Source organism: Empidonax traillii, unplaced genomic scaffold (genome assembly GCF_003031625.1).
Source record: "Empidonax traillii isolate 1590-97213 ecotype Southwest subspecies unplaced genomic scaffold, ASM303162v1 scaffold327:size604231, whole genome shotgun sequence".
Classification (NCBI taxonomy): domain Eukaryota; kingdom Metazoa; phylum Chordata; class Aves; order Passeriformes; family Tyrannidae; genus Empidonax; species Empidonax traillii.
In genome coordinates, this window is record NW_020955520.1 from 309,429 (window position 1) to 326,165 (window position 16,737).

At 35.7% G+C, this 16,737-nt stretch overlaps 1 protein-coding gene across 4 annotated transcripts in view; it reads right to left on the reverse strand.

The window, feature by feature from the left end:
- The window catches only part of CUNH8orf34 (chromosome unknown C8orf34 homolog), a 156,525-nt gene that overhangs the window by 47,714 nt on the left and 92,074 nt on the right, over positions 1 to 16,737 (reverse strand). For all 4 annotated transcript variants that reach the window (XM_027891711.1, XM_027891709.1, XM_027891707.1 and 1 more), the window contains one exon: positions 8,958 to 9,093. In XM_027891711.1, the coding sequence (XP_027747512.1) occupies positions 8,958 to 9,093 (136 nt within the window). The remainder of the gene's footprint in view (positions 1 to 8,957; positions 9,094 to 16,737) is intronic.

The window sequence follows — 16,737 nt, forward strand, 5'->3', positions numbered from 1 at the left end:
CGATCCATGAACTCAAAAAATAATTTGAAATCACACAGATATTCTCTGCTTTGCATATAGTGAGATGTTCTGATGAACCTCAAGTCACTGAAAGAAAAGGCAATCCAGCGCATTACTCTGACAACTTATCAAGTCAGGCTATCAAATCTTAAAAATTGTCTTATGATCTTTGATAACTACTAGGACCAGTAAAAACATTTCCCTAATTACTTTCTTCTTCAGTGTTTCCCTCTCTTTAAAAGAACATGATACCAAAGTGGTACACCACTCCAGGAAAGGAAAGATACAGTGGTTTATTTTAGCTGTATTTAACACACAATTAAGAATATTAAGACATTATTGTGGTTATTTATGCACCAAATCTGGGCAAATTAATCACTGTACGAATTCAATTAATTGAAAAAACTAAATAAAAACTTCTATTTTGTTTTTTTTCCAAATTTTTTCTTTTCTTTGTAATTCTTCTTGGTTTTCTACCTTATAACAAGTTCTAAGTATCCCAAGGAAAAATTTGCGTTTTCTTCCCAGTTTTATAAAGTGAAAGGAGATTTTTAAAAGTTATAAAGCACTCCCATTATGGAGTCTAATTTACTTGTTTGCCACTCTTCAAGGGAAAAAATATGCAAATAAAATACTTGGTTTAGGACAGAGTCTGTGAAGTTAGCAAACAACTATGACGAAACTTTGGCTCTTTGAAACAAGAGATCCAATAAAACTAAGGTTACCAAAAAAAAAAGGAAAAAAAAAAGAAAAAAAAAAAAGTGAGGCAAGTCATCTGGAATATTTAGTATTTTCTCCTCTGTAAGAATAGTCACTTAGAAATAGTACTTAGACAAAAAATATAATCTGAAATGCATAAGAGGAAAGAAAAAAATGTATAAGTACACATTCAAAAGGTTTGAGGAGATTTGAAGATATAAACTTCCTCAGAGTCTGTACATGAACCTCAATCACAGAATTTTTCCCCCAACATTAATTCTGCACTGACCACCTCAGTTTGTTAACATATTTTTTCCCTTGGTACTTTGAAGAAATTTGTTCCCAGATTTCAGGAAAATTAACAAACCAGAAGTTTTTGCCAGAAACTGAGTCACTAAGCTGGCCTTACCACGACTGGGCAGACATACAAAGACTATTCTTTATGCAAATACGGTACCAAACCACACATATACCTGTATCCATTCCCCAGTATTATATTACAGTGTACAGGGCCAAACCAGGGACTATATGGAGGACTTGAGAGGTTATTCTTTCCCACACATCCCTGTATTATTGATCAGTCAGAAATATAAATTGGCGCAACATCATCTCTCACCCTTCTGCTGGATGATTAGAAAAAATTAGCTGTTTCTTTTAAAAGCTTACATATTTCAAAGGTATTTGCACACAGAGGAAGACTAGAAACTTTTATTAAACCACAAATAAGAAAAATACAAATGCTAGGGGGTTCTTTGTTACATTTCTGTGTGAAAGGTTGCACTGTAGACAAATCAAAACCCATTTAAAAGCACAAAAGGATAATTTTACCTAAGACTCACAATGCGGAATAAAGCTATTAGGAAATAGGGGTGCTCTGACAGAATACTCACTGTGAATTCATTTACAAGACCTTTGGGGTCTTTCTCCTCACAAAGAAAGAGAGGAGAAATATGAACCAAAACTAAGAGTCAGGTCTAAAGAAGAAACTTAATGCTAGGTTTTCCAAATAAACATGTCATGTTATATCATGGCTTTGAAATTACAATTTATTCCTCTCAACTCCCAATTCCTAGTCATATGCATTCCAAGATTCACCATTTGTAGGTTACTCCCCATAAAACATTAAATTAGCAAGGGAATTAAAGTCTATAAAAGAAAACAGAGAGTTGTTTTATATTCACAGTGATCAGGTTCTCTTCTATCTAATTCCATCACTTCCAAAAACTGCAGTTAAAGGGATGATTACAGTATGTGAAGATGCTATCACTGAGCAGTTTTGACAGTTCATGTAATATTTGCACATGCAGAAATTTTCCTGCTAGATTTCAATGCCTTTTGTCATCTTGCCCAGACAGCACACACTGTTATACATGGACAGGAAGAGGGGAGAACAGTTCATGGAGTTTCAATGCACATGCATTTTCAAGGCACTGCTCCCTTTAGGGTGACTCACACCAAAATGGCTCAGTCTGGGAAAGAAGACTTCACACTCAGACTTGAACAGCAGCAGTCTCCTGAAAACAGAGCAAAAGTATCTACCTTGATGGCATGGTCTAATTTGGTGGCACATAAGCCTAGACCATCTGCCAAAAACCACACCAGTAGCAAACTCTACATCCTTCCTTCTTCCAAGATCTATGGCATCTAGAGGGCAGACATTGTCCCTCTTTTTCACCCTACCTGATCAGACTCTATCTTGATGTCGCATGGTGCAGTAACCATTCCCTGACACCTTCCCATCCCCAGTTCTGGAGTTATTTTGGGATTATATGCCTGGAAAAGATAGGAGATCCCATCTCATTTCAAAAGACAAGTCAGCCATCCCAGTGGTCTCTGTTCAAGGAACACAATGACAATGAGAACAGACCAGTTATAAACAATAAGGTAGGGATCTAGTGCACAGAGGAAGATGAGGAAGCTCCTTCCTTTACTTGAGGAAATATTCCAGGGGCCCATGGTCTTTATCCTCATTTTAAATGTAGCTTTTAGTCAGTATTTATGATGTTCCTCATAGGAGCAATTAATTTCATTAATTTTTCTCTTCGTTGCTGAAGTTTCAAGAGTGTTGTCTGTGGATAGTTCATACAGTAAAGTGGCTTGTTAATTGCAGTTTTTTCTCTGTTTACAGACATCAGCTTTTCTGCTTTTGATAATTAGATTCACTTGTCAAGTTTCAGACTCTACTTTCTGCATAGCTCATCATGATATTTTCCACCAAACGCTTCTTTATGTCCTCAAGTCTCATTAGTATTGTTAGAGCTTTGCGATACTCAGATAAAGTATGTCCATACCAACTCTAGTACTATAAAATGGTTGAAGCTAACACCAGAGAATTCCCCAACCAATTAATTCCTGTTCTTTTCTAGGGATATATGATGGCCAATTCAGACAACAGTTCCATTCTTTTCAGCATTATTCTGAAATTTATGACAAATTATAGCTGGCTCCTTCAATTCTTTTGCCTTCTTCTCTATGCATTCATGGTTGCCATGGCTCTATGTCATGAAGATCTGCTCAAAGTCCAGTGATGTATTTCAAAAAACCGACATGTTATTCTTAAATTTCACATAGTATCACGTAGTTTATATGATTATGTCCCAAGTACGCATGGACGTAGTGGAGACTACACTGTAGAAAACTAAACTTACTAAAATATTACAAAAATCCAGAAGACAAGTTAACTGGCCTAGTTAAATAAACAAGCTAACTTGAAGACTGTTTGGAGGACAAGATATCTTAAAGGAGTCAGAGTCACAGGTAACGAGCAGGGTAACAATGAAGATTTCATGGGCAAGGCAAACTGACATGAGAATTTTTGAGTACTTTTTCCAAACTAAGTTTTCCAAAACCATCTGTAATGGTAGTATGCGCAGAGCATCTCATTTATCCTACAGCAACAGCTCAAGCATACCAGTTACTACACTTGAACTGTACTCCACATCCTAGAGGTGACAGGAAGAAAAAACACTTCAACTGTTTTAAATGTACAGATACATTCTGTTTATTTATACCTATATATTTGATTCCCCCAGTTCCTTACTACATTGTGCTTTTGCTCTAGCTAATCTTACATTATTAACTACAACATTGCATCTCAAACCTACATTTGTATGCAACTAGTGCTCCTTCCCAACATTCTTGTTCAGAAGCCTTCAAGCTTGTGGCACAGTATGTTTTCTATAATCCCATTTCTTTTTTAATCACATGCAACCCCTTTTTTGTATTCTATTGATGTTAAAAAGAATGAATGCAGCCCTTGCGCTATTAAAAACAAAAAGCTTCTTACTTTCAGGAATGCATTGGCAAGACTCCACAAGAACAAGATTTAACTTTTGAGCATGGCAGTGGGCATACAAGGCTAATGGGTGGTCCTTAAAAAAAAAAGAAGAAAAGAAAAACCTCTATAATTCATTCAATAGTACATTAATATTATCTTTTACCTTGTGGTCAATTAAATTCTTGCAAATCACTCAAGTGCAAGTCAAAATACATATAAGAAAATATGGAAGTGTCATTTTGCTTTCATAAATTGTCATTTAAATCTCTATTTAATCCATGTGAGTTTTGCTACTCTGTGATTGTGTCTTTTGATCCATCGGCCAAACCTGAAATTAATTTGTTTCGCCTGTATATGAGAAAGGATTCTCAAAAACATGTTATGAGTCAGTCTACTCTTTCAGTCAGTCAGACCAGTTGTGCTCTTTGATGAAGGAACTATTACTATAATAATTTTCCTCAAATAATCTAAATCCAGATCAGTTGTACTAAAAGTGCCTTGGCTAATTTTCCAACTAAATAGAAGGACACAAACCTTCCAAATACAGAGAGTTTTTTTTTAGTAGTCTTTTTTCTGTATCTGTAAACCTTGCTTTGTTCCACCTTGTGAATGATGTCACCCCTTTATTTAGATGACTTAATATGCTGCTTAACTTGCCCTGTAGCCCAAGAACAGCTATGGGAATAACATTGTTCTGTAGCTACTTCCCCATTTGAAAAACCTCTTAAAGCTGTTATCCATCTGCATTTCGCTCATCGTGTGTGAAACATCTATACAGAAAACAGTAAGCTCTCTGTTTCTTACAGCTATATGCCAGACTACAAACCAATTTATACTCCAGGAGAATTAACCCTTCCTTTTATTTCTCTTTCTCTCTCTCTCTCTGTTGTTTAGGTTTTTTGTTTTGGATTGGTGTTTTTTTTGTGGGGCTGGGATTTTTTTTGTTTGGTTGTTTTGGGGGGGCATTTGGGGATTTTTTAAATCATGAGCTGTAAAAACCAACTTGGTGTGACAGCTTGAAAGAATCCCCCATCTTTATCTCCTAGATGTCTGGATGGAGAACTACACCTTTTTTTAAAATTACTGACTTCATCAGTCACACCTATCTATCTATTTATTATTTGAAGATGATTGGTGAAATTATCAGCATTAAACATTATATAGCAGTTTCCAAAAAAAAAAAAAAGAAAAAGAAAAGAAGAAAAATTACAAGTTTGGGGTTTTTATTTTAGTTCAAATTATGTCCAGTCTCATTTCTTGTAATTCGTGAACAACTCTAAGAGACTTAAGGCAAGGGAGAATGTTTCCCCAAATGCAGTGCCTCAACATCATTGCAGGTTTCCCCCACAATATAAACTGGATTTAATTTGCCTTGTAACAAAGCAGATTTTTATCTCTAATTATAGTCACTTCCATTTGGCATTCTTTTTTTTTTTTTAAGATGCCCCTCTAACACTGTGTTAAACACTGCATCAGAACTAGAACAGGGGAATTCCAAGGGAAGAACTATTACTGTGCAGACTAACAGCCTAGTGACAGCCAGAGAAAACCAGCTACACAGGACATTTGGTACTAGCTTGAACTAAATGCCAGTTACTAGCAAAGGAATAAGGTTGTTTTCACAGAACAATAGCGAACCAGAGGCTGCTAGTATTGTCCTCCTATTACTACATTCTAGAATCTGAGTCCTGATTTTCTCAAATACTTGAGTGGTACAAAGGGAAGAAGCTAAACCTGAGATAAATGAAATCTGATCACAACTATCTCAGCACGGAGTAAACAGCTGGTTCACTGTATTCTTCTCACAAGTCACTGTGCTCTCGCTGTAGGAAGTTATAGAAGCCACAGAAAATATGACATATATAGCTGCACTGTACCATACTGCAGGTGTTTTCATTTCAGAATGAAAACAGCAGTCCTCTCAGGTTAAGGCAGTCATAGACCTGTTCACTCTCTCAAATAATAAGGAACCTCTAATGATCTAGGGCAAGAAAATGTAATCCCAGTAGCAGGAGGGTCCAAAACTTACACACTATTTTAATGAAGATGTAGGGTGAAACTTCAATAAAACATTTGTCCTTTCAAAGTGAAATACAAAATATTAAACCAAATTAATTAAAGCTAGTACTGAAGAACTCCTTCAACTGCTTAAAGAAATCTCTCTCAGAAAAGCTCCAACACACCCAAGGAAGCAAGGAAACTTCTGAAGGTGTCATAGAAGGTAAATTGACTTGAGACTAATCAGAGCAAAGCATTTCAAAAAATACAGCAAGGTGAAAGAAATAGATTATGCAAATGCAAGTGTAAAATTAAACTTTTCGTCTGAGCCAAGAAGCACATTTTCCAACATTTGGAACTTTGCCAATTAAATTTCAAGTAAAAAGTCATATTTCTCCCAAAGACAGCCAAAGTACCTTCAGCAAATCTAATCTGGTAATCTGATTTGACAAGCCCCATTATCTACAGAACACCCACTGCCATTAATAGCTCCATTCATTTGAAACCACTCTGTACACCTGAAAAATGTGTAAAATTAATAGGAAAGACACCTGCTTAATTGTAACAAAATATATGTATAACAACTTATATTGACTTCTTTTCCAGTCATATCCAAGCATGCCTACAATCAAATCTCATAGTATTAATATACATACCACACAGCACACAAAACTATTTATACAACAGAATATGAAAATATAAAAGAAATATAATTTCTTAAACAAATAAATGCACTAATAGCTTTAATATTTTGACCTTCATTAAATACTAGGCTTTGTCACTACAATGGAAATAAATGCCAACACTAAGAAACTTCCAGAGAGATGGACAAAATACTTGGACTGCAATTTTAAAGCACAGCATTTTGAATGGCTATATCACTGAGTAACAGAAAATCTAATTTTTCTCGAAACCAAATCTAATTGCTCTTGAAACCAAATAGGAAAAAAACTCTGCCTTCACGACCTTGAAATCATTTGCTTCACACAACTCTCTGTACCCACTACTACAGCTGCAAGAAGGCTCTGGACAAAACCTCTGTGAAGGTATCAGAGAGAGATCTAACTGTACTGTTCCTCTCTTGAAGTAAGAGAGGAAAAGTGTCCTAAGACTCAGAAAGAAGAAAGGAATGCTCCAAATGAATAGATAGACTAACGTTACCACCCTTAAGAATAAATTCTGCTTTCGTCTCTAGTGAATACAGCAGCAACGCCCATTTGTCTCTTTTGACTTCTCTTGCTCCTGATGAGATGGTACAGAAAATGCTAAATTGCAACAAGAGTGAAAAGAACCACACTCAAGTAGGTAACATGACGTTCCTCACTGACTTCATTAAACAGCACAGAGAATAAAATGAAGGAGTATATGCAAAAGAAAGCACTGTTTTGCATTCTCTCATGTAAGTGAAGTGGCAAATGGGGTTTTATGAGATCTTTCTCTCACAGCTCATATTTTATAAGGCAATCATACAGTACAGGCAGTTAAAGGACAATAGCAATAGCCAAGGTTGCTAGGTTTGGCTCAAGATCTGAGCCATTTGTTCCCTGGTGTGCAGGATTAAGAGAACATATAGTATCTTGGCACCTGCTGTTAGCGGCTACTTTGGAGAATTCAAAATTTAATTAACCTTCATAGTAATCCATATGTTATTGTAAGTTCAGAAACACCATGTAGAAAACTTAACATTTCTATATTCCTTACCTTTCCACTTGTTAATCTATGGAAACGGGTGCCAGATATAAAAAAAAAAAAAAAAAAAGGTGCCACACTTTCATGTAGTTAGTTGTTTGAAGACATTTTACAACATAAGCAATTTGTTTGTAGTGAATTGGGAAGAATTCAACGACTAGCATATCTACTGTTTTCTTAAAGCACAAAGCCATGCTGCTGACAGCAAAACTCTCTAGAATTGCAAGGCCATCCAGTACTCTGACAGTACTGTGAGCTGAAGTTCCCTGAGGCTCCACAACCCTGCTAAAGAGAAGCTTTTTCATGGGTGATTCAGTATGCCTGCAGTTACGCTTCCAGAGCCTCAGAAAATGTTTTGAAGCTCCTCTGCCTGCATAAGGGTATTATAAAACTAGTAATTTACGAGCAAAATGGGGAAAAAAGTAGAAACGTAGGGTGGCATATGGCCAAACTTTTGACTTAATTTCACCACAGGTTGCTTTTTATTTACAAGCTGCTAATCCCCTCTCAAACTACACAATAGAGCAGCCATTGGCAAAGGCTGGCAGATAAAATTGGCATGCCTCTGTATTGTTCTTGCTAATCTGAACCATTAACAGAAGGGTGAGAAGGCTAGTTTTGTCATTTAAACAGGCTTAAATCCCTTCTCCAAATGAGCTTTTGTCTACATAGAAGAATTCATCCAGGAAATTTAAGGGGTTTCTGTTAGTGTTGCATTCTTAAGTTGACTAGGCTACAGGAATACCAACATGTTTATTTGGCCTTCATACTGTAAATACAAGAATTATTTCCAGCTGTCAAAACCAAAAGGGGTTCAACTTGATTAAATTATTTCTCAGAGGTGAAACAGGATGAGATTATAAAGTGCTAAGAAGCAACTATCTGAAATTCTGGACTGCACCTGTGCAACTAACTCTCCATTTATACAGGTGCTTTTCAAATTGGATTTGAACCTTTAAATTCCCTGATTCATCCACTGAAAAACCACAGAAGCTCAAATAACTAATGAAATTCAGAGACAGAAAGGCTTAAAATGGTTTCAAGCTGTGAAGTAAGGCCTAAGACTAACTATGTTCTTTGATTCATTGTTGATGTGACATATGAAGCATAAACATAAGTTGCACAATTCAAATGCCAGAGGTCATAGTGTAGCCAGTAGCTAAGCAATTATTTTTTCTTTAACACAAGAAGAGGTCATCACCTGGCCCATAAGCACAACACATAGCCGAAAACCTGGGGAAAAGAAAGTACTGGCTTGCATGATCTGGGTTTTCTTTTTTTTTTTGCTTTTTACCTGGCACATCTTGCACAGATATTCAATGTGACCTTTGCTTGAGGCTCAGCCGTATGAGCACTTCGAGTCTGATTGAATTTGTTCCCAGAAGACATCACACTTGTTACTCCTTCCATTCTGAGATCATCAAGATCCTCTGCAACAAGACAGAACAATGGGATGAACACATGATTAAATTCTGTAGATTAAATAAAGGAGTTTTACCTGTAGAATCACCAAAAAATGGAACTACTAAAAAGTCAGGAAGAAAATATAGTTACTTGCATATTAATAGGAAATTACATTTGAGATTATTTTTTATATTATCACCCTGTTACAAGGGGTTCCCTGAAAAATATTCAGTATCATTTTCACTTCAAACAGTGTTGCATATTTTTTCAATCTTTATTTGTCTGATTCATTTCTAAAAAATCATCAAGAGATGCTGTCAAATAGCTCCATTTGACAAAGGACATATTGAGGACAAAAATATTTTTTTTTGAGTGTATGCTCCTCCTCTGTTGTTTCTTCATCAACTATTCACTTAGCAATGAAAAAACAGTCTTAAAATAAAAGTGCTCTGCTAAACCCAGAAAATGGGAAATGGACACACATTGGAAAATGTGCCCACTTAAATATCACTGTAATATGGGCAACTCATAATAATAATTGAATTTTCTACTACTGTAAAATCACTCCCATTTTGCAGGAAGACAGCTGAGGCTCTCAGAGAATTTTTTCCCAAGATGACACTGGAAGAGCATAGGTCAGTTAGACTGTAAATGATAATCTGTATATTTCTTGCTAGCACAAAATAGGCAAGTTATCTATTCCCACAGTATTCATAAAGCCCAATTTTCAGTAGTTTATAACTTGATTAGGCTCTAGCTGAAAGGTAATCAAGCAAAATACTGACTAGCTGCTATTACATAACCATGTAATGACTGATGCATGTGGTATACATGGTATACAGTATGTGATCATCTAATTAAAATGTCTTTCAGATAATGTATGTATACACATGTATTTTCATATATTCCACTTTACAATAGAAACCTGATGTTAATGGATCTGAGTGAAGTAAAAAATGCAAAAAGGCAGATTTTAAATCCCAACATCAGATGCGTAAAAGTCATAGAGAATTCTGAAATCAGAAGAGGCAACATTCAATTAGAACTTAAAATACACAAGTAACCACTACAGACACACAGTGGAGTACCAAGCTCCTTTTCATACACAGAAGAATGAGATACAACCCCCCAAATCTTTACCTGAAAAATTTTTTGTTGTCATCTAGTTCCTAAAGCTACTCTTACTGCTGTGTTTTAAACTCAGGGCAGTATGGTCAGATTGTCAGGACTCTGCCATGTTAATCAACACTCTAGGCAGACATCTCTTTCAATAGCAACATTCCATAACAGCTAGGTTAAATATAAATGAAAGTTTTGTGACTATAGTCCTTGAACTACATTTTCTTCTCTGTAATATTTTATTTTACTGCTTAAGAAAACTTTCCTTCCTTTCCCCGCTCCCTCCTCTAGGTAATTTGTTGCCTTGATATAAACTGATCGCTGCAGTGAAGTTCCTGGCATCATTTTGCACTGTTTCAGCAGCTTTTCCTTTAAATTTCATATATGGTTAATGCACAAACTAATTCAAAGGACCTGTAAGGTTATACAATAAAGAGCTATGAAATCAATCATCTCTGAGTCATTTCAGAAAAGGTATTACATATTTGGAACACATTAGGTATTAAAATAAATATAGTTTAATTGTGCTTTAAAGAGGTGTGAAAAGTTCCACATTTCTTAACAGATGTAAACCACTGTATGGATTACAGTTGAAAAGAAATTGAAGCATATGCCTCTGGTGTTTCTCCCCCTAAACAGATGTGATTTCTTTAAATGAGGTTTTCAACTGTTCTCTGCTTGATTAACTTTTGGCTTTCTGACGACTGAGACTGTTTCAACAGAGCAAGGATACAGGCTGCTCTCCATCATTCCTTTTATATTTGAGTTTTTATATCAAAACCATACCTATTTCATTTTTAGTCAACTACTAGCATTTTTCTCCTAAGAAACTTTGTGCAAGAAATGTGGTTTCAAGAGTTGCCTATAGTTGTAGCTAACAGACAAGCAGGCAGAATAGTACACAGTACTGATTTATTGTCACATGCTGTTAGACAAATAGCAGTATGTGCATAGAAAAATGCAGATTTAAAATATCAAAAATATACACCATATACAATTGATAATTTTTTCTCAAGGAATTTTCATTGATCTAATTCAGCATTGGATGGCTGAATTCAGCACTGGATGTCAGATGGGCAAAAAGCTGTTAGTATTACAACTAGACAGAGAGGTATAACCACATCTACTAAATCCAAAAAATAACTGCAGCACTTGGATTACTGCACCTCCACATCAGTACTGAATGATTTCAGTTTCTTCTGGATGCCTCATATTTACAGTGCAGATATTCCACTTTCTTCTAATTAAAGCAACTGGGCTTTGAGAAGCTTCCTGATTTGCAATACCCACAAATTTGGATGGGGACTTTTGAGTTGTAAGCAAGTTTATTTATCATCTGGCAACCTTCCTGATTGACCACAAGAATTAAATGGCCCATAATTAAAACAAAACAAAACAAAACAAAAACCAATAAAACAAACCCAAAAATAATAACAAAAAACCAATAAACCATACAGTAACTTTAGTACTAAACTCTGTGTGTGTGTCATTCAACAGTTCAGGTGTGCTTTGTAGAACAATATTCGAACACAAATAAGAATGTTATTAAAATAAATACAAGCAAAGAGTGCAGTAATGCATTCTAAGAATGTAAAAAAAAGGTTTCCAAAGGTTCAGATGTTTCCATGTAACATCAAAAAGAACCAGTCTTGGCAAAAAAAAAGGGTTTCTTTGAGAAGTCAATTCAGTAACAGGTTCTGGACACTGAATCTTTTCTCTTTCTTTGTATTCTTTGCTAGACCAACTAGTGAGGATACAGCTGAGTGGTTCAGTGATTTTATTGAGCAGCAATGAGGTAATTCACTGAGAAAAGAGAGAAAGAAAATCCAAGCTGATGACTGCTTAAGTCATGGAAGACAAGAATACTGTGAAACTTCTCAAATCCTTAGAAAATTATTACCTATCTTTGTACAGAAATAGGCTGGAAGTTCACATAAGTGAAGCAATCTCACTTGTGCTAATAAAAGTTGGTTTTTTAATGCATGACTGTGCACTGTATTTCTTTGATTTAATGTTCATTCTCTGCTATTCTCTAAATGAATAGGGAATGTGAAGACCCAGCTTTGGTCCTATAGCAGTTTCTAGGGTTAAAAACACCCTACCTACGAACCAGATGAAAAAAACTTACATTTTTCTCAAATCAGCAATTCTCCAAAATAAATTCACACAGCTGCAATCTTCATGCATTGCCATAACAACAATAGACAAAAATATTTTAAAGTGAGATAAAGATCACAAGTATAATATAGCCTAGCACAGAAACAGATGTTTTCTGTATCAATAATAATGCTGAACTAAGCTGAATTCTTTGTGATTTTTTTATAGAGAAGTTTCATCAAAAAGGGGAGGGGAAAAAAATTTATTTCGACTAAACAAGAACATAGCCCAATAACAAGGTAATGTTTTTAAAATAGGATGTTGTTCACAATTATTTACTTCCTTTCTATCTGGGAAGGAAGGGATAGGGGGAGGGAAAGGGGCACAAGCACCAAGTATTCTAGAAACCATGCAAGATTGCTTAATGTCTTGGGATGACAGGGTGTGGAAACATTTTACAAACATTTACAAGACTAGCACACCATTCACTTTAAGGACACAGCTCTTCTTTTGCAAAATTCCTATAAAATACAGTGAAAGTTTAGTTGTGCAGAAGGCTCATATAATTTGGTCATGTGTTACATTGTTTTCTATGATCCAGTCACTTTTGTCTCCTTCCTCCTTTATAAAACAGGAATACTTTAAGTTTAAGGTGCAAAGCTGGAAAAGTCTATGACAGCTCAGTTTGTCTATTCTGTCTAACACTAAGAAAAGCACTAGACGTTTTCATGTGAGAATAAAAATTCAGATAATGAATTCTGACTTAGGCTCTTGCAGGTCTGCAGGCCACCAGGCAATTCTGATACATCAGGAAAATAATGCCTCTTCCTTTGAAGCAATGAATTTCTCAAGGTAGTGTTCTTACATCATGGTAGACATTGCCATACTCCATGTACATAGCACTGATTTGTCAAGGCCTGTTGACTGACACACAGACTCTTAATATGCTCTACTACTCTCATTAAAAAGAAAAAAGCCCTCACAAATGAAACCCAAACAAAAATCCCCCAACCAACCACAAACCAACCAATCAAAGATTCAACCCCAAAAACTCAAGCCAACAAATCCTACTGCTGGTAGCAGCTCTGCTTGTGTTCCAGGAAACTCCGCTGCTTTACATGTCATACTTTTATGTGTCTTAATATATTAACCGATCCTTTTTCGTTTAGATAAGTTATCTTGCCAATATCAAGAGAGTCCAATAAAAAGTCCACATTAATTCCAAAAGAAACGTTGGGACAAGCAGGAATTAGGCTTCCAGACAAGGAAGCCTAGAACACCTGATGCTCCACTCCTGAAAAGGATACTTTAAACATTTGCTTCAACAGATGCAAAACTGGAGTTAGCTTCTGCAGTACACTAGCTACAGAACATCTCATTTTGTTTATTCAATGTCATGGAGTACACAATGCTACATGTTCTGGTACACATGCTAATATGTCTTCCTATTAACATCTTCAAATATCAGACTTTGGGCCAGTTCAGACCCATGCCATAGACTTTTGATACAAATATCATTTTAAGTAAATCCAGGGACTTTCACTCCTTAGAGGTATTTTAGATTTCTGAACACAATGTTCAGAAGACATTTTACTTGAGAAGCATCTCAAGTTGACAATAAATTCCCTAAATGTGCTTGAGGGATTCATGCAAAACCAATTGAAATATGATAGCACTAAATACTTGACTTTGCATGTCCACCTCTACCTGTATCATTTGTCAGAGGATAATCCCACTCCACAGTCTAAAAACCACAAAACCAACATAAGATTAGGGAAAGCATCACTGCAGATACTGCAAAACTCCTTAATATAGGAGTCCTTTTCTGATGATGTTCTAGTTTCATTAGAACACACTTCAGAACCTTAGAAAACTACACTAAGACCGCAGGGCTCTTGTTTATTCTGCCTTTTCCCACTAGGTGTGATAATTGTTCATGACTGAAAAACAAATACCTTGCCAGCAAGACTGACCAAATATTGACTTAGGGGATAAGAGCATCTCTAAGATGCAGTGCAGGGACTTCAGAGCTTTGCTCCAAATTAGGCAGATGAAGTTCATAAAAGAAATCTGGGGTATCTGAACTGCCCAATGACTGAATACAACATTACAGCCTCATTTCATTTAAATGAGAAAGCTCATAACCACAGTTGGAAAGAACTGGCATCATTCCCTCTTACCATTCCCTACTGGTAATTGTAGGACAAATGATCTAAAATCACCAAATAACTACTGTTATCGACTAGTTCAGCAACAATAATGGACTATATAAGTACTGTTGCCATATCAGTAGTGATTTCAAACTCACTATCTAAGCTATTAACTAGGTGGTTTCATTCAGTGCTAAAGAATTCTTTCAGAAACTTTATTTTTACAAGAATAGGACTCTAGTATTGATTGGAGCACATTAGTTGCATTCATTACTTCTACATTTCCAATAAAATGAAATGTAGAATATTTCACTTGTTATATCACATTCTATAATGCATTACTGCAACTGCCATAATTGTACAACAGTACTTGCATTGTAATAGTACAGAACCTCAAAAAGGTCATAATGAGAAAATACACAAAACCACCTCAAAATCTGGACTTCAGAAGGCATCTAAGGAATGCCTTTTAATGTTTTCCCTCAGCAAGTTTTTTCTTTTTTTTTTTTTTCACTCTAAGTAAAACAGCTTTTAAAATTAAAAGCAAATTTTGATCAATATTTCTAATCAGCTCCAATTCCGATGTCATTCATTCATGCAACCACTATATTTATTTGAATGTGCAATTCAAACCACAGTCCAACTCTGCATTCTTAAAGAAAACCACCAAAAAAGCTTTGTCATAACAATAGAATTTAAATCAGTAAGCTTTTTTTCAATCATAGTAAAAATATCAAAGTATTCAAAAAGAATGTGTATTTAAAAGGTTTCAGTATGGTGCTTCTTTTTATTTTTTAACAAAGAGGAGATAGCATAATATTTTTCAAGCGTATTTGGTTAACATAGTACAGATGTTCCTTACAATATGTATCTGAAATACTGGATTTCACATTACATTATTGCTTACATTTTTCTAATTTATATCTACTTTTAATCAAACTGATAATTTACATTCTCTTTATATGAAGGTTTACAAAAATGACCTAAGATGAATATCCCCAACATCTTTTTTCTCTTAATTAAAAAGATCAAATTCCAAATATAGCCAAACACCTTTTTGTCATTCAGAGAATTTTCTTCATGAAGAAAGGAACACACTAAGTAAGAAGCAAGACACGTATACAGCTTAAACCTTCTACTGATAAACTAGCCTATCTCCCATTTTAAAAAGTGCTTTTCAGTCAAGCATTCTACCCAAATGTACCTAGCACAAGCAATTGTGCTAGAAAATTTCCAGTTAATTTAGGGACTCATATATGAGTGATTTCAGACTGGACAATTTGGGCAAGCAGGGAGAAAGCAAAAAATCTCTAAGTTCTCTGTGTGCACAGGAACATTTAGCAACACATACTTCCATGTGTTGTATGTGAAAGTCCCTACCGAGCTCTAGGTGCATTAAAGTCCTGACTGAGACAGTAACACATCAGTAATTCTATGATAATCACCAAAACTCTTGGATAAAAAAGCTAGAAGAAACGTACTGTAGAACTTTGCTATTGCTCTTGAAACCTCTGCCTACTTGCAAAGGGACAACTGCCCTCCTTGCTACCTCTGCTAACAGTGAATCAAGGATGAGTACAACATGGCATCCAACAACTGAAGCTCTGCCATTCTTCCTGTTCCATCCCTCTAGCAGCTTGCATCAACTCTGCTTTGCCCTGAGACAAGACCATCTGTTTTGTATCACTATCCCTATTTTGGCCAGACACTGGGACATCTGGAAGACTGCACTGTCTGCACTCCGAGAAGCAGACACTTAGCTGGATACCATCAGCATACCAATGGCATCACAGCTGACAGTACATGCTCTTCCTCACTCATTGATTAAATTCATACCACTGACATCTTTTCAAAGAGGGTAGAACAAAATTTTTAAATACAATTTTATCTCTCCAGTTGGGTCAAGCAGATAGTCTAGCCTTGGCAAGTCAAAATCACTCCACACATCCAATAGATTAGTCAAGTAATAACGTTTCAAACATACCACACAGTTTTCCATTATTTTTTCTTAACTAAAGAGAAGTTTAGATTACTGGAAAACATTAGCAGTTGAGGATAGTATATAGGTGCTGTTTCTTCTGTTAGACTGTTTTGCGTAACCTTGAGTTCAGTGCACTATTGAGTTACGTTTGCTCATGCCTTTGTTTCAAGCAAGAGAAAATTAGATTTTTGGGTTTGTTGGAATGCAAGACAGAGATCTGGCTGAAATGGAGAATAACCTAGTACATATAATACATTGGGTTGCTACACTTCCATTGAATATTGCAGGACAAGATTATTGCCTAAATAGTAAATCAGGGATTA